The sequence below is a fragment of the Balaenoptera musculus genome, chromosome 11 (genome assembly GCF_009873245.2).
Source record: "Balaenoptera musculus isolate JJ_BM4_2016_0621 chromosome 11, mBalMus1.pri.v3, whole genome shotgun sequence".
Lineage (NCBI taxonomy): Eukaryota > Metazoa > Chordata > Mammalia > Artiodactyla > Balaenopteridae > Balaenoptera > Balaenoptera musculus.
The window spans coordinates 25,556,032-25,581,451 of record NC_045795.1 but is presented as its reverse complement, the minus strand read 5'-3'; the positions used below and the strand labels follow the sequence as shown (position 1 = coordinate 25,581,451).

The following is a 25,420-nucleotide window of genomic DNA, read 5'->3' as shown; positions in this document are numbered from 1 at the left end:
TACAGGAAATAGACAAAAATATCACAAACGCACTCTGTTAAGTGTTAAGACAGAGGGACACCCAGGGTCCGCCAGTGAAGAGACATGGAACACCTCACACAGAAGCAGGGGTTGTTTCTGGGAATGCTTCCCAGAAGACGTGACAACTGAGCTGGGTCTTGAAGGATAAGCCACGGTGGAGCAGAGGACAAAATGGGCAGAGCCCTCCAGGCAAAGGCAACACTGTGTACAATGGTGTTGGCCAACATGACACACTCAAATAACTGCCATAGAGGTGGCACGGCCAGAATGCAGGTGTATGGCAGGGATGGGGACCTGAGGAGGGTCAGTGGGAATGCACCTGGAAAGGTGAGCAGGACCTGCCCTGGAAGGACCTCGCAGGCCCTCCCAAAGAGCTTAGAGTTTACTCCAAAAGTGGTTTGGAAACCACCAAAGAAATATTTCACATGACAACTAAGGAATCATACTGTTGTGAGACCAGCAATATTTTAAGTTCATAAGCTCACATATCAAACTGAGGGGAGAGAATCCTTAGAGAGAAACTGTATATACTGCACACTGGGGAGAATGAGAAAAGTCTGAGTCATGTCCTGAGCTGGGTAGGAGCCAGCCAGCGGGGAAGGAGGGAGCTTGATGTGCTCCAGGGACTGAATGGAGATGGGGGTTTCTGGAGCAGATGAATACAAAGCCATGGTGTGGCTGGGACAAATAATGCCGGACCCTCTTGGCCTGCTTTAAAGGAACTGAACCTTATTCAAAATAGTTACTTGATCAAATTTATGGCTTTAGTGTCACACTGGACGTGGCATCAAGAGTAGATTGCAAGAAAGTGCATAAAAGTAAGAGGTGTATGTAGAAGCCTTCTGCAGTTTGTAGAAGGCTAATGTAGTAGATCAGACAAGAAGTTTTGGAGGTCTGAATAAGAGTAAGGCAGCGGACCTGGAGAGGAGTATAAAAATTTGAGGTACCTTTTGGGGAATCAAGAGGACTGGGTGATTGGCTCTAAAGGTAAGGGGAAAGAGGTTAATAATGCCTTACAGATCCAGAGCTGATGCAAGTCGGTAGACAACAGGGACATCTTGGGAAAAAGATAACAAATCCATTCAATAAATATTTATTGAGCACCTACTGTGTGCTATGTGCCATGTGCTGTTCTAGGTACTGGGAATACAGTAGTGAGAAAAACAGTCAAAAATCCCTGCCCTCGTGTAGTTTATATTCTAGTAGTATTCAGTTTTAGACATATTCGGTTTTAGATGACCATTTTAGACAGGTTACATGTTAGATACTAAAGAGAATATCCAAGTAAAAAGTTGAGCCTGGAGCTCAGAAGAGAGGTCTGAGGCTCAATATATAAAGAAATATGTGCATAAAGGTTAACGCTGGGAATAAGTGGGGTTTCTTGAGAGAAAGTACGTATTATAAATGAAGAATATTCAAGACCAAGCCCACGGGAACATCGTCATTCAAAGATTGGGCAGATGAAGAGGAATGTAAGAGAATCAGAAGAAGGAAGAAAACCAAAAAATTGAAGGTATGCATTTACCCATAATTAAAGAAAATAATGCAGTGGAAGGAAAGTTTTAGTTCCCTATACACCTGCTTGAGGACTCATTCCTCCCCCATCTCCTTGCTCTTTTTTGTAATTTTTAAGCTCTGGGCATCTGCCCAGCATTTCTTGTACTTGAGCCTTGTTTCCCACTGTTCATTTCATCCATCTGCCAATAGAAGGTAGAGTAGCAGGATATGAGCTTTGAGAGGAAAGGGGTGGAGAGAAAACCCTGGCTTTCTACTGTTTCTCAGTTCCCCTCTCCCTGCCAGCAGCTGGCCCAGATTCTCTGATCATATACTACCCCTAACAACAGCAGAAGGTTATAAGTAACCAGAGGAATTAGGAAAGGGCTGACTACTGCTGATTACTCCACCTCGCATCTAAGCTGGCTCTCTCTGCTCCCAGAACCCACACTGTGCCAGGCCATCGTGTCACCTCTGGGCCACAGAAGCCACTCTCAGGGCAGAGGGACTTAGCACCCTCTGTCACTAGTACTCAACAAGAAAAGACTGATATAGTAGAGTCCAAATGGGATGAGAACCCAGAGAGATGTGTCTCTGACATCCCATGTTGAAAATGGACCTGCTTCCCCACACAATTATTCGTATACACAGAGGTCAGCTGCTATATTCCCCTTAGCATTAGACAGAAAAGTAAAACACACTTTTGAGGGCTCACATAGGCCCTTAACCACAGGATTATCAGCATTTCTTTTTTTAAATTGAAGTATAGTTGATTTACAATATTGTTTTAGTTTCAGGTGTGCAGCACAGTGATTCAGTTATACATATATATCTATTCTTTTTCAGATTCTTTACCCTTATAGGTTATTACAAAATATTGAGTATAGTTCCCTATGCTATACAGTAGGTCCTTGTTGTTTATCTATTTTATATATAGTAGTGCGTATATGTTAATCCCAACCATCTTTAAACAAATGTATTCCAAGTTGCAAACAACCAACTTAGACGGGAATTCTTTGCACTCAAACCATTTGTGAATCGGAGGTGATCCAATTTACTATACTTTAGAAGAGAAGACTGTGACATTAGCATTAATACAAGACTATCTGGCAAACCAAAGAGATGGAATGGAGGCATTTTGCCTGCATCATTTCCCTCTGCCCTTGAGAATCACTCGCTGTGATTTCTCCCTTGGATGAAGACAAACCCTGGCGGGGGAATCCTGTATGAGATTGGCTCTGTGTGTGCACTGCGAACCTCCTGCATCCTTACTGGTCAATCTCCAGCGGTACTGATGGAGCCGTTCTCTAAATGTGCAGATCAGCTGGCTCCATACATAGCTGCTCAGCAAACATTTCTGCCCTGCAATGAAAGACCTGGGTACCGCATCTGTCCCCAGTGCTAAGAAGTCTGCCATTCTTTTGGCACAAAGGTTTAGACCAAGGCTAACCAAGGTTATTTGGATGGTGCAATGAGCCCTACTACAATTGAAGGCCTTTTCTAGAGGTATGAAAGAAAGGCTAACTTTTTATTTTAACCAATCTGAGCTTTACTGTTGCTACTATGATTTAAAAGTGAGAAGAATCAAAGGATAAAGTTCAAAACACCAAGGAAATCATATATTGTGAGATAAGTGGAAACATCTGGAATGCTGTTCCTAGCTCCTGTGTGAATTTCAGGCCAGTTCAACAAATGCCATTCTTAGGCCCTATAGAACTGTGCGGAAAGTTCGTTAGTTAGAGGGGCAAGATCCACTTGGTCAGAGATAAAGACTTCTGTAGAGTATCTTTAACATCCACTTCTATTCATTGTCAAAAAAAAAGATAAAAACTCAGACATATTTCTGACCAGATAGACAACTCTTTTGATAATCATTGCTATGGATTATGCTGTGGAGTGGAGGTGACAGTGAGGAAAGAGCTATTTTTTAATAACATAATTTCTTTTAGAAAGGCAACAAATGTATAATGTTTAAAATAAAAATATAGAAAAGCAAAAGAAGACAATAAAGGCATCCATGATCTTATTACAACAGATTAATATATGTCTTTTCTGTCCTTCTTTTCCTGTATTCATATGTTGACAACATTTCATATACATACAAACAAAAATGCTATAATTCTGTACATACCATTTTGTGAAATTTTCTTTACTTAATGGAGAAGGAACATTTTTCAATTGTATTATATACTATTTAATAACATTATAGCATCATAGTATCCCACTTTAAAAATCTGTATTTTATATACTAATCCATTATTTCTTCATATTCAGTTTTTTCTCAATATTTTTCTTTCATAAACAGTGCAGATGTAAACATTCTTGAGCGTAATTTTTATGCATACTCATGATCATCTCACTAGTATAAATTCCTAAAAGTGACACTGCCATATCAAGGCATATGCCTAGTTTTAACCTTTTGATATTATTACCAAATTGCCTTACAGAAAGACTGAACATACTCTATACACATTATCAGTATATGTGAACGAACGCCCATTCCTCAGACTTTCTACTACTTTTTTTAATATTGGTGAAGTTGATGGTTAAGGGGAAAAAAATCACTTTTGTTTTAATTTGCATTTCTGTAATTACTAATGAGGCGAAGATTGGAGAAAACTCATTAGAATAAAAAAGAATCTCTCCCTCCCTGTGAGCACAGGATAACCCAAGCCCTCTCCACATGCATTCATGTTGGTCATTTGCATTAATTATACTGATATGTCTATTCACACCCATCGCCAGATTTTAAATTTGTTCTAAAAAGCTCTTTATTTATAAAAGACATTAATCTGTACCTGTATCAAATAAGAATTTAGTGTCTGATAAAGGTAACATTTAAAATTCCCAGGGAAATGTATTCGTTTCCTATTGCCGCTATAACAAATTACCACAAAATTAGTGTCTCAAAAAAACAATGCAAATGTACTGTCTCATGGTTCCAGATGTTCGAATTCTAACATTGGATTCACTGAGCTAAAATCAAGGTGTCGACAGGGCTGCTTCCTTCTAGAGGCTCTGAGAAGAAAATCTGTTTCCTCGTCTTTTTCAGCTTCTAGTGGCCACCTGTATCCCTTGGCTTGAGGCTTGTGGCTTGTGGCCCCTCCTTCATCTTCAAACACATCACTCCTCTCTCTGCTTCCACCATTACGTCTCCTTCTCCTCTGACTCCTCCTGTGTCCCTCTGATAAGGACCAATGTGATTACATCGGGCCCATCTGAATTATCCAGGATAATCTCCCAGTTTTAAAATCTTTAACTTAATCACACCTGCAAAGTCTCTTTTGCCAAACCTTCATGGGTTCCAGGAATTGGGGTGTAAACATATTTGGAGGCCATTTTTCAGCATACCATAATTGCACTGTTGCATCAATAGTGTTGAGAAAATTGACCAACCATTTGGAAAAAAAATTAAATAACTAACTTATACACTATATCAAAATAAATTCTAGATGGACTAAAGAAGGGGTTGGCAAACATTTTCTACAAAGGGCCAAACGATGAATAGGTTTTTGGTCTGCAGGCCAGGTTGTCTCTGTTGCAACTCAGCTCTGCCATGGCAGCAGGAAGCAGGCATAGATAATACCTAAACACATGGGCATGGCTGTGCTTCAGTAAAATTTTGTTTGCAAAAATAGGCAGTGGGCGCGTCTGGAGCCTGTGCTCCGCGACGGTGAGAGGCCCGCGCACCGCGATGAAGAGTGGCCCCCGCTCGCCACAACTGGAGAAAGCCCTCGCACAGAAACGAAGACCCAACACAGCCAAAAATAAAATATAAATAAATAAATTAATTAAAAAAAAAAAAAAAATAGGCAGTGGGCCAGATTTGTCCCATGGGCCATCGTTTGCTGACCCTAGATTAAAGACACTAATGTGAAAAAAAAAAAAAATCCAATAACAGTACCAGGAAACAAATAGAAAAATTTTTATATAGTCTTTGTACAGGTGAGAATTTTCCAAACATGAAATCAAAGGCAGAAGCCATAAAAGAAGATATCTGTAGATTTGCCACTATAGAAATCAGAAAATGCCATAAAAAATACTGAACATAAGAAACAAACTGGGGAAGAAGCAGGTTCTTTGTATCCCTATCAAGAATATTACAAAGGGAGCCAAAAGGAACAAAGCCCTACTTAGAATCCCAAAATAACCTGAAAAAATTAAAATTAGGAAGAATGCTCCAGAAACCTGGAAGGAGTATCTTCTGTTTATCTTTCTGCCACAGGTAAACACCACCTATGTGTATGCAAAATAACAGAAAGCTCATGTGCGTCATAAGCCTATGAAGAGGATGCAGTGAATACTAGTTAACTCCCCTTCCGGGCTCCAGTTTCATCATCTCTGAGATGAAAGTAACAATCCCAGTCGTTCCTACTTCACAGAGTTGTTGTGAAAGTTAAATGAGAGGAAAGAATGGGAAGCAGCTTTGAAAATTATAAAGTGCCAGGATCTTGGTAAAAATCCAATTTTAACAAATACTGAATATAATGCCCAATCCAGTGATACTCCTTCTTCAGGACCAGGCTGAAAGCAATACTATTAATAATATTGCTTTGATGATACATGTGGAAGAATTCTCTTTGAAGGAAAAATCACATGCTCCTGCCTATGGAGCATTCCATTTACTTAACAAAGCTGAATTTCTTTTGGTACTCAAAAATGTAAAAAATGTAAAATCTAGACTACATTAACCATTTAATAAGCTAAAAGAATGTTACTAAGACTGAAATGCACCGCAGTGAGGGAGGAGTGAGGGTCGGAGAACACAGCAGGAGATGCAGGCAGAGACCTACGTTAGAGAGGGTGCTATAACCATGTTAGAAATTTTGGGCTTTTTCCCAGGGACAGCAGGAAGCCACTAAAGGTTTTCAGCAGGGGCGTGATGTGAACAGATCTGTGAAAAGATCACCCTGGCTCCAGGGTAAACAATGAATTGGAGAGGGACGAAAATAGCAACTAAAAGATAAACTAGAAAGCTTAAACAATAGTCCAGGCACAAGTTTATAGCATCATGAACTAAGGTAATAGTCATGGAAGTGGAGAGAAGTAAATGAGTTACCCAAGAATTAAAATCAAGACCTAGTGATGGACACAATACGGGGAACGACAAAGATGGGGGTATCAAGAATGACAACCATGTTTCCAGATGACAGATTACTGAAAAGCAACAAAAACCATCCCAGCCTTCTTAGAATAGAGAGGCAGCTTCATCAAATCAAAACTGTAGGCATATAATTAATAATAATAATAATAATACTTACTGAGTAACTACTCAATGCCTGTCCTTGTGCTAAGTGCTTTACATGTTTTGTTTCATTTAAACCACCTAACAGCACCATGAGAAATGTTTTAGAATCATCTCTCCAACTTGTACATGGAAACTGAAACACTGAAGAGTTGACCTTTTCAAAGACCACCCGACAGTTAGAGGTAGAGATGGCATTTGGAGCCAAGCAGCCTACTTCCAGAGTCCTCGCTCCTAACGCTCATCCAGAGGAAGATGAGTGAGTGCTCTGTGACTGAGCAAGGTCAAGTTCATCTGGAGAAGATACAGAGTGTCAGTCAAGATCCTCATGACCTAGAAGGAGAAAGTAAACTACAGAAATCTTCAAAGGAAGACATGGATCTCCCTTGGAAAGTTTTGTGTCAAGACAAGAGGCTTGCTACCTTCCTGGATTATGTGTCTAAGATATGATACAGGGTCAGTTATAGAAAATGGGATCCACTTTAGTAATGGTGATGCGTCAACTTGACTGGGCTTTGGGGTACCCAGAGAATTAGCCAAACATTATTCTAGCATGTCTGGAAGGTGTGTCTGGATGAGATTAACATGTGAATCCATAGACTGCAGTAAAGCAGAGTGTCCTCTCTAATGTGGGTGGGCTTCATCCAGTAATCCATTCAAGACCTGAATAGTACAAAAAGCCTGAGTGAGCTGGAACTCCTGCCTAACTGCTGAGTTGAGACACTGGTCTCTTCCAGGCTTCAGATTTGGACTGAAACTCTGGCTCTTTGGTTTCAAGCCTGCTGGCTTTTGAACTGCAACTAACACCATGGACTCCACTGGTTCTCAGGCCTTTGGACTCAGGCTACAGCTACATACACATCAGCTCTCCTAGGTCTCAGCCTCTATAATCACATGAGCCATTTCCTTATAATAAGTTTCTTCATATGTATATATATCTATATTAATGTGTATATAAATAGGTGAATTAGTGAATGAATAAGTCACTGTATAGTCACTGTAGGCAGGGTGCTCCGGATAAATAGAACCAATGTGATATCTGTATATCTGTATCTATATCTATCTATATACCTATCTATCTATACGTATATATATGATATCACATTGGTTCTATTTATTTGGAGAACCCTGACTAATACAGAGACTTGTTCACTCATGACTAACACTGCCAAAAGGAAGTACAGAAAAACCTTTGGAACTATAAGGGCTTAGATAGGAAATTTAAGGCCTTATGTACTATTTTCATTACTTCATTCTATCAACGGTTAGAATTTTAGAAGGAAGTAGTTCACGGTTTTAAAACAAATCCATTGTTCTAATTTGAGAAACACCTTCCTAATTTATCTTTCATATGGTCTAAAGACGCTACTAGACTACCAATATTTATAACATGCCAATGACTCTGCCTTTAAGTCCCAGGGGATGGAAAATTCACTAGGCCGAACAAAGGGGAGGTCTCTATTTTTACTCTCCTCCCCTTTCAAGGATAGGGAAAAGGGTCCAGGAGGCAGCTCCCTGGTTTCTGCCTCCTATTCAAGAAAGGCCTGGAATAGGTGGGCAAGACCAGCTCTCCCCTGAGCACTGGGGCAAGTGTGTTCTCCTCTCTTCTTGGACTGACTGGCTATGCTGGACTTGTGTTCCATCAAGGGCAAAGTCCCCAGTGTCTTGTGTGGCCTTAGGGATAGGGAAGGAACGCAAGCTCGTTGTCCATCCCCTTCATAGCTTAGTCAAGAATTAGTCACATGATACATCGTTGTTCACGAGAGGTTCTCTTTGGCTTGGGCCAAACCCTAATACGCAATATTGATGCCTTAGCTGGCCATTCCCCGGGATGTCTTGATACATATTTACAAGAGTGGCCAGTCCAGATCAAGATCCATGTGGTCCTGAATCCCCTAACTAAAAACTATCTTACAAATCAACCTCATACTTTCAATAACACTTTCTACATATAATTGAATCTAGAAAATATCACAATGTTGTTAGACATTAGAATTTTTAATTCTAAATTTTCTATTAATTGTGTTTCTATCAATAGTGAATTTGGTTTTACTTAGTGAAGTAATTGATTGGAATTTTTCTTATTTTCCTAGCCAAACTAAACAGGTTTGAAATATCCAGTAAAGTTTTATTAATTTTCAATTCCAAATTAGTGAAAGTAGTAAAAATGTCAGATTGTCAAATATTTTAAAAGTAGACAAGCTATTGTTTTTACTTGCTCATTCTCTTATTCTGGTTAGATAACACACCTCTAATTTTAAGGAATCATCCTCTCTCAGTCTCAGACCATGTAGTTCTGGGGGGTCAATCATACACTTGCTCCATCCCAGCCAGAAAGAGCACCACTTTCCCAGCCACGGTAGCAGCTTCAGTGATGGGCTTATGACCCAAACAGGGTCAAAGTTAATCCTGAGTCTTCTGCTTAAGCTTTTCATTCAGTTATTCACACAACGTATACTTCTTGAAAGCCTACTATGAGTCCAGCCACTGTTGTAGGGATTAGGATATTGTCAATAAAAAACAAAACAAAACAAAACAGGAAAATCCCTGCCCTCATGATGCATACATTCTACTAGGGAAAACACTAGAATAAGTACAATAAATATCACAAATAAACTATATATAATATGTTATAATATTATTATTATATATTATATAATATGTCATAATATTATTATTATATATTATTAATATATTAATAATATGTTATATTTTGACAGTGTTAAAAGCCAAACGGGAAAAACAAAGGGGGTGTGAAATTTTGATGAGGGGAAATGTTGGAATTTGCTCAGATATAGTCATTGGAAAAGAGCCCTTATTTCATCTGTAGCCACAGGGGCCTATTTCTACCTCTAGGAGTCAGATTGGAAAAGGAAGCCAGCTCAGGAGAAAGCAGAACCTAGAGCTGCAGAGAAACAAAGGCCTAATGACTTCATCGAAGCACCTGGACTCAGCTGTGCCTCCAGTTGTTTTAGTTATATGAGGCAATAAGTGCCCTTATTTTTTGTTCGAATGGGGTTTTCTGTCACTTGCCACCAAAAAAGACCTGACGAATGCCAAGATGTTCAGGTATATATAGAAACTTAAAGTACCTTATAATGTGTTTCTAAGTGGGATTCCTGCTGTACTTGGATTATCGGATAGCTAGAACTCATTTCTAATTAGCATTATACATTTACGTGTAAACACCTAAAATGCTAAGGACCTTAAAAACAGCATTTTCACTTTAAAGTGTTTAAATGAGTTCTTTAAGGTGTGCTTTATACTCTTAATGGAAGGAACCCTTTCTAATCCATTGTTCCAAGGTCACTCTTGTCCAGATCAAGCAGTTACAAATTGTAAGTTATCTCAGTTAAGAATCAATGAGATTTTACCAGATATGTTTCTGCTATTGCACATAAAGAATAGTGGTATTTTGGATTTTTTTTGAAGCCTTGTTAGGCAACAGAGAAAATTTCTGCCTCACTTTTGTTGGTGGTGTTGGTTATATTTTCAGAGACACATAGTTAAGGACCAATCCTCATGTGCTCTGAATAGAGAACCAGTCATTAGTCACTGGCCATCCTACATGCTGAGGGTTCCAAGTCCACCGGAACCACGCTCACCAGCATTAACTTGACTGAGTAATTACCATCTGCCACAACATACCAAGTGACCAGAACGGCCGTGCTGGACTGAAGTGTGTTTGAATTTAAGATTACAGAAAGCAACGAATAGGTTTTTAATTTTTCTCATCCTTCTTCCTCTATTTCTCCTTTCGCTTTGATCTTACTTTCTTCCCACCCCTAAATCAAATAAAACGCACACACACACTCACAACAGCTGCCTTCCCTAACAACCTAATATCCTTTTGCAGCATCCTTTCACATGTGCAGCAAACTGTTGAGCACAGACTTCTAGTCCCCCAAACCCACCAAGAGGACCCAGGCCAGGGACAAAAGAAGATAAGCACCCACATTGTATGTGAGCCATAAACAGACAGGGAGCAGACATTTCCTTGGGGCTTATTTAAAGGAGGCTAATCTAACTCCACCATCTGAGCCACGCCTGGACAGACCCCAGCCCCCAGCTACATGATCAACCAAGAGAGGAAATCCAAAGAAGTTCTCAGAGGTGGGGGTGAGTCATTAGCCTCAGTGAACAGCCATGGCCTTTTCCTCTCCTTCCCATACAGGGAGATCTGAGGCTACTTCTCTCCACTTAAGCAAAGAAAAAGGGCTTCAAAAGTAGCCCAGTCATACAGTTGCCTGCAAGAAAAGGAGACTGGCTTCTTTTTCCCAGGTTGGATGTCTGCATATGCAGCATATGTGTGGGCTACCCATGCTTATCTGAGCAGGGGAGAAGAGACTTAGAGAGAGAACAGAGGAAAGGGTGCTGAGAGGAACATCTCTGGTGTCTAAAGATTTGTAAGTTTCCTCTGGATCAAGTGGATTCTGGGGAATGTAGCTTGACTTGAGCCAAATTTCTGGTGGAAGCTAAGGGGACTGCAAACCCAGGTGGGGCTTCCACACTGGAAAACAGTGGGAAGATTTCCTACAGGACTCCAGTGGTCGAGGACAGAGAATCAGCAGTCAGCCAGTATTATCCAGAGAGGCAGCAATGCCCAGCAGAGGATACAACTGCATGGTTCAGTAAAAGGCTGGCCAACCTTCTCATCTTTCTACCTGCCCAGCACCGGCCTCACCTCTTCCACTTGCCCAGCACCTGCCTCACCTCTTCTACCTGCCCAGCACCCGTCTCACCTCTTCCACTTGCCCAGCACCTGCCTCACCTCTTCTACCTGCCCAGCACCCGTCTCACCTCTTCCACTAGCCCAGCACCCGTCTCACCTCTTCTACCTGCCCAGCACCCGCCTCACTTCTTCTACCTGCCCCAGCACCCAGAGACCACAAAATAAGAAGGATGGATCATATGGTAATTCTATTTTTAGTTTTCTGAGGAACCTCCATACTGTTTTCCATAGTGGCTGCACCAACTTACATTCCCACCAACAGTGTAGGAGGGATGTAAGCTATTATATATAGGATGGATAAACAACAAGGTCCTACTGTATAGCACAGGGAACTATATTCAATATCCTATGATAAACCATAATGGAAAAGAATATACAAAAAGAATGTGTGTGTGTGTGTATGTGAATATATATATATACACACACACACATATATATGGTGAATCACTGTACAGCAGAAATTAACACAGCATTGTAAATCAACTACATTTCAATTAAAAAAAGAAAAAGAAAAAAAGATGGGCTACTTGAGTCATTTTTAGTCACTATTTTAGCAAAAGAACTCTTTCTTCCAATGAAATATTACTTTAACACGAATTTAAGCTAGAGATAAAAGCAGTGAAGCAATTACTTGAGCAATATAAACCTTTACAGCTTGATCCTCAAATACTTCATTGTTGGCAGAACTCCTGAAGTTCCCCCAGGAAACATTCAGATTTTGTGGAGCCTGGTAGGAAAACCACTGCCCAGGACACACATATCAACTCCATGCACACAATATTGTGTTTCCAGACAGCCTGATACCCTTTAGCAACAGAATATGAGTGTCCATAGACAGTACTCATAAAAAGCATGGAGTTTACATACAGATATTTGAGAAGGGAAGCAAACTGTATTTAAACCTGCTTATTTAAACTCCTTTTTTCCTATTTATTCCTACAAAAGTCTCCTGTTCATAACATTATACTAGTGTTTTCCTCAACCATGTTCCCACATTCTCGCTTTTCCCAGAAACTTCCATTTATATTTAATGCCTGATCTTGTAATTTCTTGAAAAGGACAAAGACAGAAGTCCGTTCAAGGCCAGAAGACGGCTTTTTCTCCTAAGAAACTGTCAGCCAAATTTCTCAGGGAGGAACTGGAAATGAAGTGAGAGACATTGATAAATTTCCCTTCTGAACAATCAATAAAAGCCCCACCATCCTGTTCAGACTCCCACTGTGGAAGCAAGGGCCGTAATTAGATTGTCAAAAATTCAACTTGCCCAAGCTGACAGCGACCCCCTCGAAAGTGACATGTGATTGGCACTCGGTCTGGGGTGGTGAACCTGTATTGGCAGACCGAGGGTGGGGAGCAAAAAGCAAGAGTGAAATTTCCTCATTGAAAACAGCCCCCCACACCCCACACTGATGAAGAATCTGCAACCCTTTCGTCATATTAACATAGCAAAGTGTGCAGCTGACAACTTACTAAGCCATCTAATCTCCACCACAGATTCAGAACCCGGCCTGCCCCATCCACTCCCAAACCCAGAAAAAGAGGAACGTCGTTCCTTCACGACCTCCAAAGCTAAAACCTCTCTCTTGCTGTGATGAAGAGGTAGACAAGAACATGAATAAGGAGAAAAATCTCCAGACAGAGATGGACCCGTGCCAAATAGAAGTCCCTCCATCCCTCACCCCTGAAAGAAACTATGAGATCATAGGCACAGGGGACTCACTGCTTTGGGGGAAAAATATCATGAGAATAGCCATAACTAACAGTGCTGGAGTGATAACCGTGTGCCAGATACTTTGGAGCAGTTCACAAGCAGTAAATCTATGAGGTGGGAACTCTATGTTTTCCTGGTTTTATAGAGATTGATTTGCCCAAGGTCTTAGTTGATGAATGGCAGAACTGGACTGATTTCTGACTCCAAAACTTATATAAACCACTAAAAACAGCGTTTCTCCACGTGTAGTCAGTGGGCCCCCTGAATCAAATCACCTGAGGGTTCCATTGAAATGCACATTCCTGGGCCCATGCCAAGCCCACCGAGTCAGATTCTGGAAGTGAGGTCCAGAAACCTCTATTTTTAAAATCTTCCTGAGAAGAGTCTTCCATGCACTAAAGTTGGTGAATCTGCTCCCTACAGCATCCTGGGAAGTTGAGTGAATGTTGGGTCTTTAGGGACCTTCTGGGGGCAAAGCAGTGAATCAAGTTGCTCACTGTTTTGCATACTTGACAGCAAAAGAAAATTAGTTTTTCCCTAAAGCCCCAGTGTCACCAGACCCACCTCTGGCCCTGGGAAAAGGCCAGTGAAATTATGTAACGATTTTAACCGTGATACACCACCACGCCGCCAGAGGGGAAGTCTGTTTGAGACCTCAGGTGGTGAGGGAGAGAGAAGGGAGAGGATTGACGGACCGCAGGCTGTGACCGGGATTCTCTGCCAGAGGAGGCAGAAGGGAAACCCTCTCACCCAGTGGCTAAGCTCTTTCCTACATACTATTTCTTTCAAATGGATGAGATGTGGCAGCATCACCTCAATGAGAAAAACAGCTTGATTTCGCCTGTGTTCAATGTGCAAGCTCTGTGGTTCATGAGAGATTCTACTCAGGCCTATATTGACAGGGCTGTGGAGAAATGGGTAAAACAGCCATTAATGACACCCTAGTCCTGGGAATACAGGAAAGGAGAGGTGGAGGAAGAGGAAGGAGAGGGAAAAAGAGGAGAGGAAGAGTGTTGGGAGAGGAGGAGGAGGGGAGAAGACAGAAATGAGGGAAGCAGGGGAGGGAGGTGTCTGCACTCTCAGTATCCAGTAACATCACCAGGATAAAGTAGCAACACTTGTAACTTCCAGAATTCTCAAAACACATTAGAAGTATCTACTTTGCTTTAATTGCCCCATCTTAATTATAAGCAGTGGTCCTAGGGATTTTCTTAACTTGACATCTGTTAAAACACAAAGGTTAGGAGCACAGGGTACATTTACAATACAAGCACATAAAGGTATATTTGTGTACTCTTTTGCTGATCCTTCATAATAGAATGTGAGAGAAAAAAAAGGGGCTGGAATGAAAGAAGCTGAGTAAAAGAATTAGGAGAGTTTCATTCTTCTTCAGGTGAATTTCCATTTCGAGCAAGAGTTGTGCCATCTTCGTCTTATAGGACAGTGGCTCTCAAACCAGAGGATCCCTGTTAAGCTTCAGGATTCTTCAGATGGTCTACGAGCTGGTTGAAACACTGATCTGTGCCCTCTTGTTCTCCAGCTGTGTTTTCTCAATGGTAAACAGCAGCACATTGGGTTGGTGACCTAACTGGCTGTTAGACTATAGCAAACACTTGAAGACCATTGCTGACCTGTGAATAGACAGAAGCCCCTCATGGATCCTGGGCTACAAGATCGATATAAGTGCTTGCTGAGGAATACAGGAAGAAAAAGGTCCTCCTTAGAAGTAGAATACAAGAATCAATATTGTAGGTATTTTGAATTTCTGTCTAGATAATTGTGGGTTTTTTAATCCTTACAAAATTTATCCCCAGTGTGTATCACTCTGGCTGGTCCATGGTCAACACTTAAGAAATGCTTGATGATAAGATCTCACTTCCTCTCACAGTAAGCCAAAAAAGGCAAAAGAGGGCTTTTAGTAGACAATGATTGAGGGCCACAATTTGTGATGGACAGAGCCTTAATGGAGCAAGAAGGGTGACTCCTCAGCATAGCTGCATGCCATGCCTAGAATAACTAGTGTGTGATAGGTGGCAGGGTCAGCACAGAAATTCCAATGTACAGAATGTCACATTTTCTGGAGATCGGGCTACTGTCTGGTGCCCACATTTTTGATCTGACTTTGGCTCGTGTTATGTAATCAAATGTATATAAGCATCCACTGAAAGACACTCCAAGCTCATCATGTTATACTTACATTTTCTAGTTGATACTAAGGATTATCCTGGCACATTTAGTAATTTCCTGAATCGCAAGGAAAATAAAAATGTCCATTTTGCAAAGTGGGATCAAGTTATCAAAAGGCAAACGAAATTGTAGCAGAAACACATTATAGTCTAATTCCTATTTTTTCCCAGGAATCCATAAACACCAACCCACCTGTAACAAAATTCTAGGTAGAACTCTAACTGAACCCTGTTCCCAGGGGGGTGAAAACAGCAACAACAACAACAAAGTGAAGTTGTCTCTGCTTTGGGCTGCCACCAGTGTACACAGCCATGCGTGTAGGCTAAGTAACAGTAAGTAACGATATTGGTCAGTTTTCACTAGGTTAAACTGCAGTTGCAAACACAAATCTCAGTGGTTCATGACAACAAAGGTTTATTCGTCACACACATACATAGGAGCAGTATGCAGCTCTGCCCAAGCTTAAGGAGCTGCCCCTATCCCTATGGGGGATGGGCTATTCTCAAGCAGAAGGAAAAGAGAAAAATGACCAAAGTATCACAATGGCTCTCAAAACTTCTGCTTGGCCATGCAGGACATCATTTCTGCTCACATTCCATTGACCAAAGCAAGTCCAAGGCTAAGCCCACTCTCAGTGGGACAGGGAAGTATGGTCCACCCACGGGGAGGCACTGAAAGTCACCTGGCAGTGGGCAGAGGTGACAGAAAGGGGGGCAAATGACTGAGAACCACAGTACACTCTGCCATGAGTATCATCACAGTTAATATTTCTTATTTAAGGAAGCAGGGCTCATGCTCTAATTGACTTTGTTGCCTCTGCGACTAACAGCCAAAGAGATGGAAGTAGTTTTATCATTTTCCCCATTGTCTGCACCTTGGCTAGACACACACAGCTCTGCCTCAGTTCCTCTGGTCAACTGCCTCACTCACCATGCAGGGAAAGAGTTCCATTCCTCACAGCCAGGAACTTGACTCCATACGGAAAGAAGGGGGTAGAGTGGGAACTCCCGTAGAGTTTGATCTGAGCTTTGCCTTGGAAGGGCTTGTCCTCGGATCCAATCCTGAGCTCTCCACCATCAGAAACAAGGATGGAGTGCGCTCTGAGCTCCACGGGTCCTGGGTCCAGGAAAATCAGCTTTCCTCCTAATAGCCAAAGAGAAGACAGTCAGTCTCTGGGAGAATGAGCCTCACTTCCTTTTGACAGTTCCAATGTCTGATGAAATCCTCTTCGTTTAGGTACTTCTGCTGAAATTTAGACTCATTTTATGTTGCCTGCTCTTCTAGAAGCACAGCTGAGTGGATCAGACACCCAGGAGCAGAAGCACCGTATTACTAACCTAGCTTAGGATAGCTATCACAGCTCACAGCAGCTTCATTTACAGCATTTTTAATGACAGTAACCTAAATGCCTACAAGTTTAGGACTGGTTAAATAAGAAACGAGAAGGTCACCGTTTTTACCATGTAACAGCAGCTTAGAAAATTAAGTTTAAAAAAACTGGGAAACAGTAAATGGGAAATAGGAATCGAAGAAAATATGCCAAAATTATAAGAATTACAGTAAAAGGAAGTGTAATTAGGAGGCACTATGAAATTTTTAGCACTTTAGCTGACCCACATCCATTATCCTTTTCTTTGGACAATAGACACTAATTTCCACAAGGAACTGTTCTGCTCCACTGAATAGAATTGAGTGGGACTGTCAAACATGGTGTCTTATCCTACCATCCACTGAGTCATGCACCCAGGCTTCAAAAGGAAATGTGGAGCAAGCAAATCTCCCTCCCCAGGCTGGAGAAAATAGCATGCCTTGGCCCCTTACCCATGTATATTTTCCTTCATAATGCTTAGCATCAGACATACCATATATTTACATGTTTACTGTCTGCCCTCCCGCCCCCCAGGAATGCATGCTTCATGAGGGCACTTATCTGCCTTGTCCACTTCTACATTCCCAGTGTCTAGAACAGTGACTGGGAGAAGGTTGGCACTCAATATATAATTGCTGAGTAAATGAATAAATGGTTATATCCTTTTAGAGTATCTGTTTTAAGTACCTGAATTTCCTTATAGACACACACACACACACACACATACACACACACACATAGTCACTCCCATTTTCTCAGAAAGGATATCTGTAAGTCCACACATTGTCTCAATGAGCTAAAGGTAAGCCCAGAATGCAGGGGAGGCAAGTGGCAGAAGTGGCTCAAAAGGCAGATTCCACAGGCAGGAGGAGGGTCATGGTGAGGGCCAGTGAGGAGCAGAGACTCCATCTGCCAAACGTAGTCCTGAATCCAAGGTACCAAGTCCTTGCGCTGGATTGTTGTTTTGTACTTAAACACATGCTGGAGGAATGAGACGGAGTGAAGAAAAAGGCCAAGATGCTTTTAGTCGTTTCTGTTATCTCCATCTTAGTACAGAGATAGTGACCAATACAGATGGAGGCCACTCCTCCCCGACCTTCTGTTCTAACATTCTCTTCAGCTTTCCTTGGCTCCTTTATCTTTGATCCTAAAGCCCGAGCCACACACCATCAATAACAGTCACAGAGTGTTTACTTGGATTCAACCTCTTAAAGTGCTCTTTCCTTTCAGCCACATTTTAGAACAACACACCCCCGTGGGTATCCAGTTTCACCATCTATAAATTGTCCATGGCTAGAACTCTTCCCTCAGAGATTTGTGGTGAGATTTCTTGAAATGATGCTTGTAGATCTCTGGTCCTGGGTCTGACCTAGTAGACACTTAATGCAGTGGTGTAATAGCCCTACTAGACCACCTTCTTCCAACACCTCACCCTCCGTTGCCCTGACGTCCCTTTTCAAATATGGCGTAGAGATCACAGTCTAAGGTAATCGACCCAAGAAGCAACTCTCCTTTGGTGACCTAGAGGCTTGATGCTTGAGTGGCACCACACTGCTTACCAGACTTCCAAAGGGCTTACTGGCAATTCTGACCTTAATTTTCCCTTCCACTGTCATCACGATGACAAGAATGATCATTAGAAATGCAATCATATCACGCATCCTGCTGTGAACAAGAAGGAAGAAATGTGACCTGTGGTACAGGCCACCTTCTTGAGTTCACTAGAACTTTTTCACTCACAGCCATGTGTCATTAATGTCCCAACTAATTATCTTCAACTGGTGGACCGTGGGTTGGGCAATGGGTCCCACCATTATGAACAGTCAGGAAATCTGAATCTGAACCGAGATGAACCAGTGATGGAGACAGGATATTGGATCAGGTTCCTGTCCCCTCTGCTACTGACCTCTGAATTACCCTCAGTAAGTCTCACAAAATTGCTGGGCCTCGGACTACTTAGTTTCCAAATCTGTCCCACTCACTGCTGAGGGATGGTCTGTTTGCCCCTTGGCAACGTGCAGAACAGAATCGTTCGTTCGCTGAGGCTCCTTCCAGCTCTAGAACATTTGGCATCTGCATCTGCAAAGATGCTGTCGAGTGTGCATTTGACACTGATGGAGACAGGGACCTCATGTTCTCCGGCCATCACCTACCCTGCAGGGAACTTTGAATACCACCACCTACCCTGCAGGGAACTTTGAATACCACTTGAGGAAGGGATTACCTGCACAGTCAGGAATTCAAACAAGATTATGGGGAAAGCAAGGGAGCTGACATGTATTAAGCACCTACCATATGCCAGTACCTTTAGCTATGTTGTTTGAAACAACCTTCCAAACAAGCCCAGGAGGTCGATGTCATGCTCTGTATTTCAGAGCAGACAGTGAGCTGGGGGAGGCAGAGCGAGCATTAGAACCAGGACCACCTGACAGAGGCACTCACGCTCTATCCACGTTGCAAACCCTCCTAAGTAGCTTTTTCATTAATTAGGAAATTAATTTCCATTAATTATTTCATTAATTTCATTATGTATCATAGTTACTTTTAAGGAAAGGCACGTGTTAACCTAAGTAACTTTGCCTATGGCTTGTTTATATGTGGTTTATTTTAATTTTGTTCATGTAGCTATACCTCGCCTCATTCCGAAAAGGATTTGGCAAAAGGCAGATAATCTGGCAGAAAAGGCAGATTACAAGGATTAGTGGGTACATTTATAACCTGGGTTTTGTCCCTTATACCATCAAGCAAAATATTAAATACACTGAAGCAAACTGGTAGAAATTTGAAAATGTCATTTACTGACAGGAACTAATTATGACACTAATGAAGGGAGAAAAGCTCAGCCCCAAAACATGAATGATTAGTGTTGTCAAGAGTACTATAAATAGGACTAATTAATTAATGCAATAATCGCTCTTCCCTGCTAAAAAGCCTTCCCTCCTTACTTTATCAGTGGCAGGTACGTATAAGAAATCTAGGTAAATAAAGGAAGAGAGTTTGATGCGGAATTCAGCTAATTTTGGTTGATATGTGATAACCAAGGCGAAAGTTTCTTGGTGTGGAAGAGCGGAAAGTTTATACTTAATCTGTCTCTCTGCCAAGGCCCCAAGTGTTTTCATCCTCACACTTTATTAGCTTAAGTCAAGTATACAGCAGGCTGCTTTAAAGGATAGTTATTTGAGTATGGGAGGGCAGTGGGAGGACTTTATTTCTCCACTTTATAGAGCTCAACCCCATTTCTGAAGCTGAAATAAAGAGCAGGGCTGAAATCAGCCTTTGGCTGTGACCCTTACATTGTTTGTTATGATTGTTCATGAAAGCTGAGTATGTCCCACGAGTGACCTTGGGTAATTTTGTAAAAATCAATCAACCATCATTATTGTTACTTCCCCTCCAAAATAAATAAATGAACACAACTTTTTACATGTAATCACTTCTTCCCATTAAACATCTCTTTTATTTCTTTTAAAGGGAAGTAAAAGAGACTTTTAGCAGCTAGCTAATGTTTGCAAAGTACATCAAAACCTGCTTTGGGCTAACCCTACAATTAGCCATCCTCTGTAATAACCGCAAAATGATTTTGTTGTATGTGTGTGTGTGTTTTAAAGAAAAACAAATACACAGTTCTAGCTATTTTCCCCCTTACAGAAAACATTTAGAGTATAAGTATTTTACCTTACAAGAATACTCCTCAAAAGAACTGGGTATACCTTCTACCCCAATTTTTTCCCTCTAGTCTCTTTGGAACCCTCCCCAGCTGTGCCTTTTCCTGGCCACTCCACCAAAACTGGTCCTGTTGAGGTCACAAATGACAACCACATTGCTGAATCCAAGGCGGGATGCTCAGCTCTCACCTTTCCTGAGCAGCCAGCAGCATCTAACGTACTTGTTCACTCCTTTCTTGATACTCCTTCCCCTCGCCCACCGAGCACTGTGCCCTCCCGGATGCCCTCCCACCCCCCGAGCCTCCCCTCCTGACCTCCTCTACCTGATTCCTCCTGCTTGTCCCAACCACTGACACTTGGAATGTCACAAGACTCAGTCCCTTGATCACTTTTTTTTCTCACCTTGTCTTAAGGTTTTAAACCCCATCATATGCTCATGGCTGATAACTCCCAGATTTACATCCCTAAGGCCCACCTCTGCCCTCAGCTCAAGGCTCATTGCCCCAACTGCTACTTGACATCTCCGCCTGGATGTCTCAAAGGTTTCTCAACTTAGCACGTCCAGAAAGTGAGCTCCTCGTCTTGCCCCACAGTCCTTCCCTTTTCCATAAATGGCAACTCCATCCCCCCTTTCCTCAGTTTGAAAGTTTGAAAGTCCTTTGCTTTGTTTGAAAGAGTCAGTGTTCACTCTCTCTCACACCACAACCAAAGCTCCAGGGAATTTTGTGCATTCTTCCTTCAAAATATCCCTGTGATCCAACCCCTTCTCACCACTTCCACTCCTATCACTGGGGTCTAATTTGCCCTCATCTCATCCCCAGGTAACTCTAAAAGCCTCTTAACTCAGCTCTTTTCTTCTGCCCCTGCCTCCACCCCAGGGTCTACTCTTAAAACAACAGTCACTGTGATATTTTTAATGTAAACCTTATCAGATCACCTCTCTGCTGGAAATTCTCCAACGGTTCCCACCACACACAGAGTCAAAGCCCACCAAACCCTGAAGGGCTGGCCCTTTCTGGCCCCCTCTCCCTCTGCTCTCCCCTGGCTCTCAATCCTCTGCCACGCTGACCCTCTTGCTCCCCTGACTCACAGCCTTCACCCTCACTGTGTGCAAATCCCCCCAACCACCCCCAAACCACACCCAGCTCCCTGTCCACCTTCCCTGCTGCATTTTCTCCATGTCGCTCAGAAAACCTAACACAAAATACAACTTGCTGACTTGATTGTTTTCCTTACAGAAATAAACTCCATGAGAGCAAGAATTGTGGTCTATTTCATTCAGAATTGCAGCCCCTGTGCCTAGAACGGTGCCAGGCATACAGGGAGCTGGGAAAGTGGTCACTAAATACGTGTGGAATAAATAGAAGTTGAAGTTACAGAAGTGAATGAGGTCTCCCTAGGCGGACACGTAGAGTGAGAACAGAAGAGAGACAAGACTGTCAAATAGTATTTAAAGACTAGACTCAGGAGAGGAAGTAGAAAGATTTTTGCATGTGAGTCAAAGAAACAGGTGAATTAGGAGAAGAACCGGAAGGTTGGGGTGGGTTCCTGGAAGAGCTTTAAGAACTGGGGAAAGTGGTAGATGATGATGGCAAATACTTAGTGTCATTTTGAGGAGGATCTGGGGGAAAAGGGTGCAGAGCAAGAGTGTACTTGGTTAGGACGTACATGCCAGGTGATGAAATGAACTTGGGGGGAGTGACTTCCATTTTAAGCAGAGGGAAAAACAGAGATGAACGAAGGCAAGATGCAGGGAGAGATCGGATGACCCCCAATTCATTAGATCAATCTGCATCACCAAACTAGATCCTTCCTTTATTCAAAGCTTGAACTACCTAAATTTTCAGATGTAAGTTATCCAATTTACTTATCTATGTGGATGAGCCTCCATTCAGCTTTTTGTGTCGACTCTGAATAATTCCTTAAAAAGTTTAGCATCCTGTATTTTGTTACCTTTCCAGTAATTCCCCAGGGGGAGCCTGTGGCATTCCCTTTCCCTGGAGAATTAGAGATGATCATCCATTCAGGATGCACGGGTCCTGCTCTGCCTGGATAAGGAGGGCAGACTGAGTGACTGGGCAGAGTTGGGGCACCATGCTGCACCCTACTGTACCCTGCAGCACCGTGTTGCTGTGGAGGTGGGTGTCAGGAGAAGGTGAGGAAGAGGAGAAGGCTAGCATTCAGGGAAGGCAGCCACAGCCCGGAGCCTGCGTTCTGGTGGGGATGCACACAGCTTCCTTTGTTGGTCAGATCCGGATTAGGCTTTTGCCTGATCCACTGGAGCAGAGCCTGGAAGCCTTCAAGGTGGGCTTGTCCCCGGCCAGAGAGGCGGAAAATCAATTTGGCTGGCAAATGAGATCCCCCAAGAGCTCAGTGCACACTCCATAATCTTATCCACTAGCAGCTCAGGAAATAGATGCCTGGGCCCTCACATATTCATGGGGGATGTGAGGCATAAATCAGGCTTTAAGGATTGGGGGCAAAGGCAATGCACTCTCTGGCTGGCTACTAATTAATCAAGCACGGAACACCTCAGCCTAGCAACCTAGGAGTGAGCCACACACACACAGGCTACTGCCGCTTTTCTCAATTCTATTTTCATTTCAATTAAAACAGATATCAAATGAAATTCTCCCCTTTAGCCGATGCTGCTTATGCATCCCCCTGTTATTCCTTTAATTAAAAAACATGCTTATTGCAATACTTGCCAGAATGACTTTAACGGTATTTTAATTGTAAAGTCTCTGCCTGATTAAAAAAAGAAAATATGAACCAGAAAGTGTTTGCAAAAATGTTCTCAGGACGCAAGAAAAGAATCACGCACCGCCCCGAATGGATGCCACATACTAATTCCTTAATTAGCCTGGCACCGCTAGTCAAGTGGGCAATGTGTAGCAGAAAACATATCGGAAACGAAATCATTGACTCAGAGCCACGAACAATAGGGAGGAATCGTTTTCATCAGCTCGGACTCACCTGGTAGGAGAGACAAGTGCATCTAACTAAAAATACCATGCTCAGGACAGGCCCAGTCAATGAGGCCAGACAGATTTTTTTTCCACTGTTCTTTGGGAAAAGAGTAGCTGGGCCAGGTTAATTGGCTTCCAGTCCTGACAATACTATATGGTTCCCTCTATTGTTTTAGGCTAGTAGTTCTCAAACTTGAGTGCATCAGAATCACCCAGAGGTCTTAAAACACAGATTGGTGGACCTTGCCCCCTCAGAGTACATTTGCTATGGGCCCAAAAATGTGCATTTCTAGCAAGCTCCCAGGCGGTGCTCTTGCTACTGATCAGGGAGCACACTCTGAGAACCACTGCTTTAGGTAAACTAAGCTTGTTCCAGATGTCCATAGTCCATAGTCTAAAACAGGTTGAAAAATACAAAGTTGGAACTGCAGATTAATTCACTTTGTCATTCAACTAACATTTGCTGTTATTTCCAAGGCTTTCTGCTAGGTGCCATAATAAAAATGTTAAAAATACACTTTCAGAAGGTCACAGTGAAGTTTAATTGCTCCAGGTGAATAGAAATACCCTGGTTTTAGTGAACTGGCCAACTTTACAGATAACCAAGAAAGAAGATAATGGTGATGACTCAGCCTTTTACTTTTTCTATAAAACATAAAACTCGTGAAGTTAACCTTATCAATGAATTAACTCTATGCTAATTACAAAGTATAAACATATTTGTGGAAGAGAAACATTTAAAGGAACTCAAAACCCTGAGATGTAAATAAATGCCTTTTATTATAGCTACTGTTGTCAATTACTACTTAACTAAATCTGGATTTCCTTTCTACCTCCAGAAAATCAAAACTTCCTTTTACCAACAAAGTTTCTGATATTTAAGTTCTGAAGCCCCTCAGCTGTTCCATGGATTCTTAGAAAGTCACTTAAGACCTCAGAAAAGAAAGGAGAAAACAGGGGGGAAGACACTGTCTTCTCCAGGCAGGTAAAAGTCTCCATAACTACCAAGTTACTCACTGATTCAAATAATCTCCTTCTTTCTCTGTATCAAAGGTCAATTAGCATTGACCCAATCACATTTTTTTTACCAGCCCTGAAACCTGATATGTTTCTCTGAGCAATCTGTTATTTAAAAGGTTCCAAATATAATTATTCTCTGAGTATTGTAACCATGATTCAGCTACAACATAATAATTTTAGAAATGAACAATAATAGTCGTTCATAGCATTTATTTAAAAAATGAGGGTACATCCTACCTTTACTTGACTCCCAAGAATATTACAGTACATGGGAAATGATAATAATGAAAAGCTGTCTTCAGTATATTTCAGTCTGCACAAGAATCCCAGATACATAAGCATCCCAGATTTCTAACTTCACTCACAGTCTGGATAAACAGGATGTGAGAATCATTAATCAACAAATGAGGTAGAGAGGTAAGGAGAGACCAAGTCCTGAAGGACATTGTAAGCCATATCATGGTGTTTAGACTTGATGTTAAAGGCTAACAGAAAGTCCCAGAAGGGTTTTAAGGAAGGATGTTTGAAATATTTATCTTTTGTTACTGAAAATATTGTAGCTTCTGTGCTAGGAAAGTGCTGGTCCCTTTCAATAGCATTTTTCATGTTACAATATCCAAGTTGTCAAGACATAAACTGTAAATTGTTTAATATCTATCTATCTGTCTGTCTGCCCATCTACTGAAAGCAAGTCCTTTCTCATAGCAACGGCTTATCTTTCATTTAAGGCTAATCAAGTACGTCTGGGACTGTTCTCTGGAGGTAAATATTGTAAGTCATTGTCTGACTGGGAAAAATAAGGGGTTTCAGAGCCAAGTGTCCCCCACATTAAAAAGCCTTTGTCTCTGATCTCCTGATACACAAATAGTAAATGAAATTGGTCACTGTCTGGACTAATCCACTAACATTTGAGGATACAGGAAGGAGTCTGATCACAGAGAAATCCACAACCAACATTAATCTGCCTCTTCCGGTCAGAAATTCAGTCATTCAACAATTATTTGAGT

General features: G+C 41.8%; 1 protein-coding gene across 1 annotated transcript in view; it reads right to left on the bottom strand.

Moving 5' to 3' along the window:
- PKHD1 (PKHD1 ciliary IPT domain containing fibrocystin/polyductin) overlaps positions 1–25,420 on the bottom strand; it is a 432,943-nt gene that overhangs the window by 257,116 nt on the left and 150,407 nt on the right. The window contains 1 exon segment of the mRNA XM_036869192.1: positions 16,321–16,533. Coding sequence (XP_036725087.1) covers positions 16,321–16,533 — 213 coding nt within the window.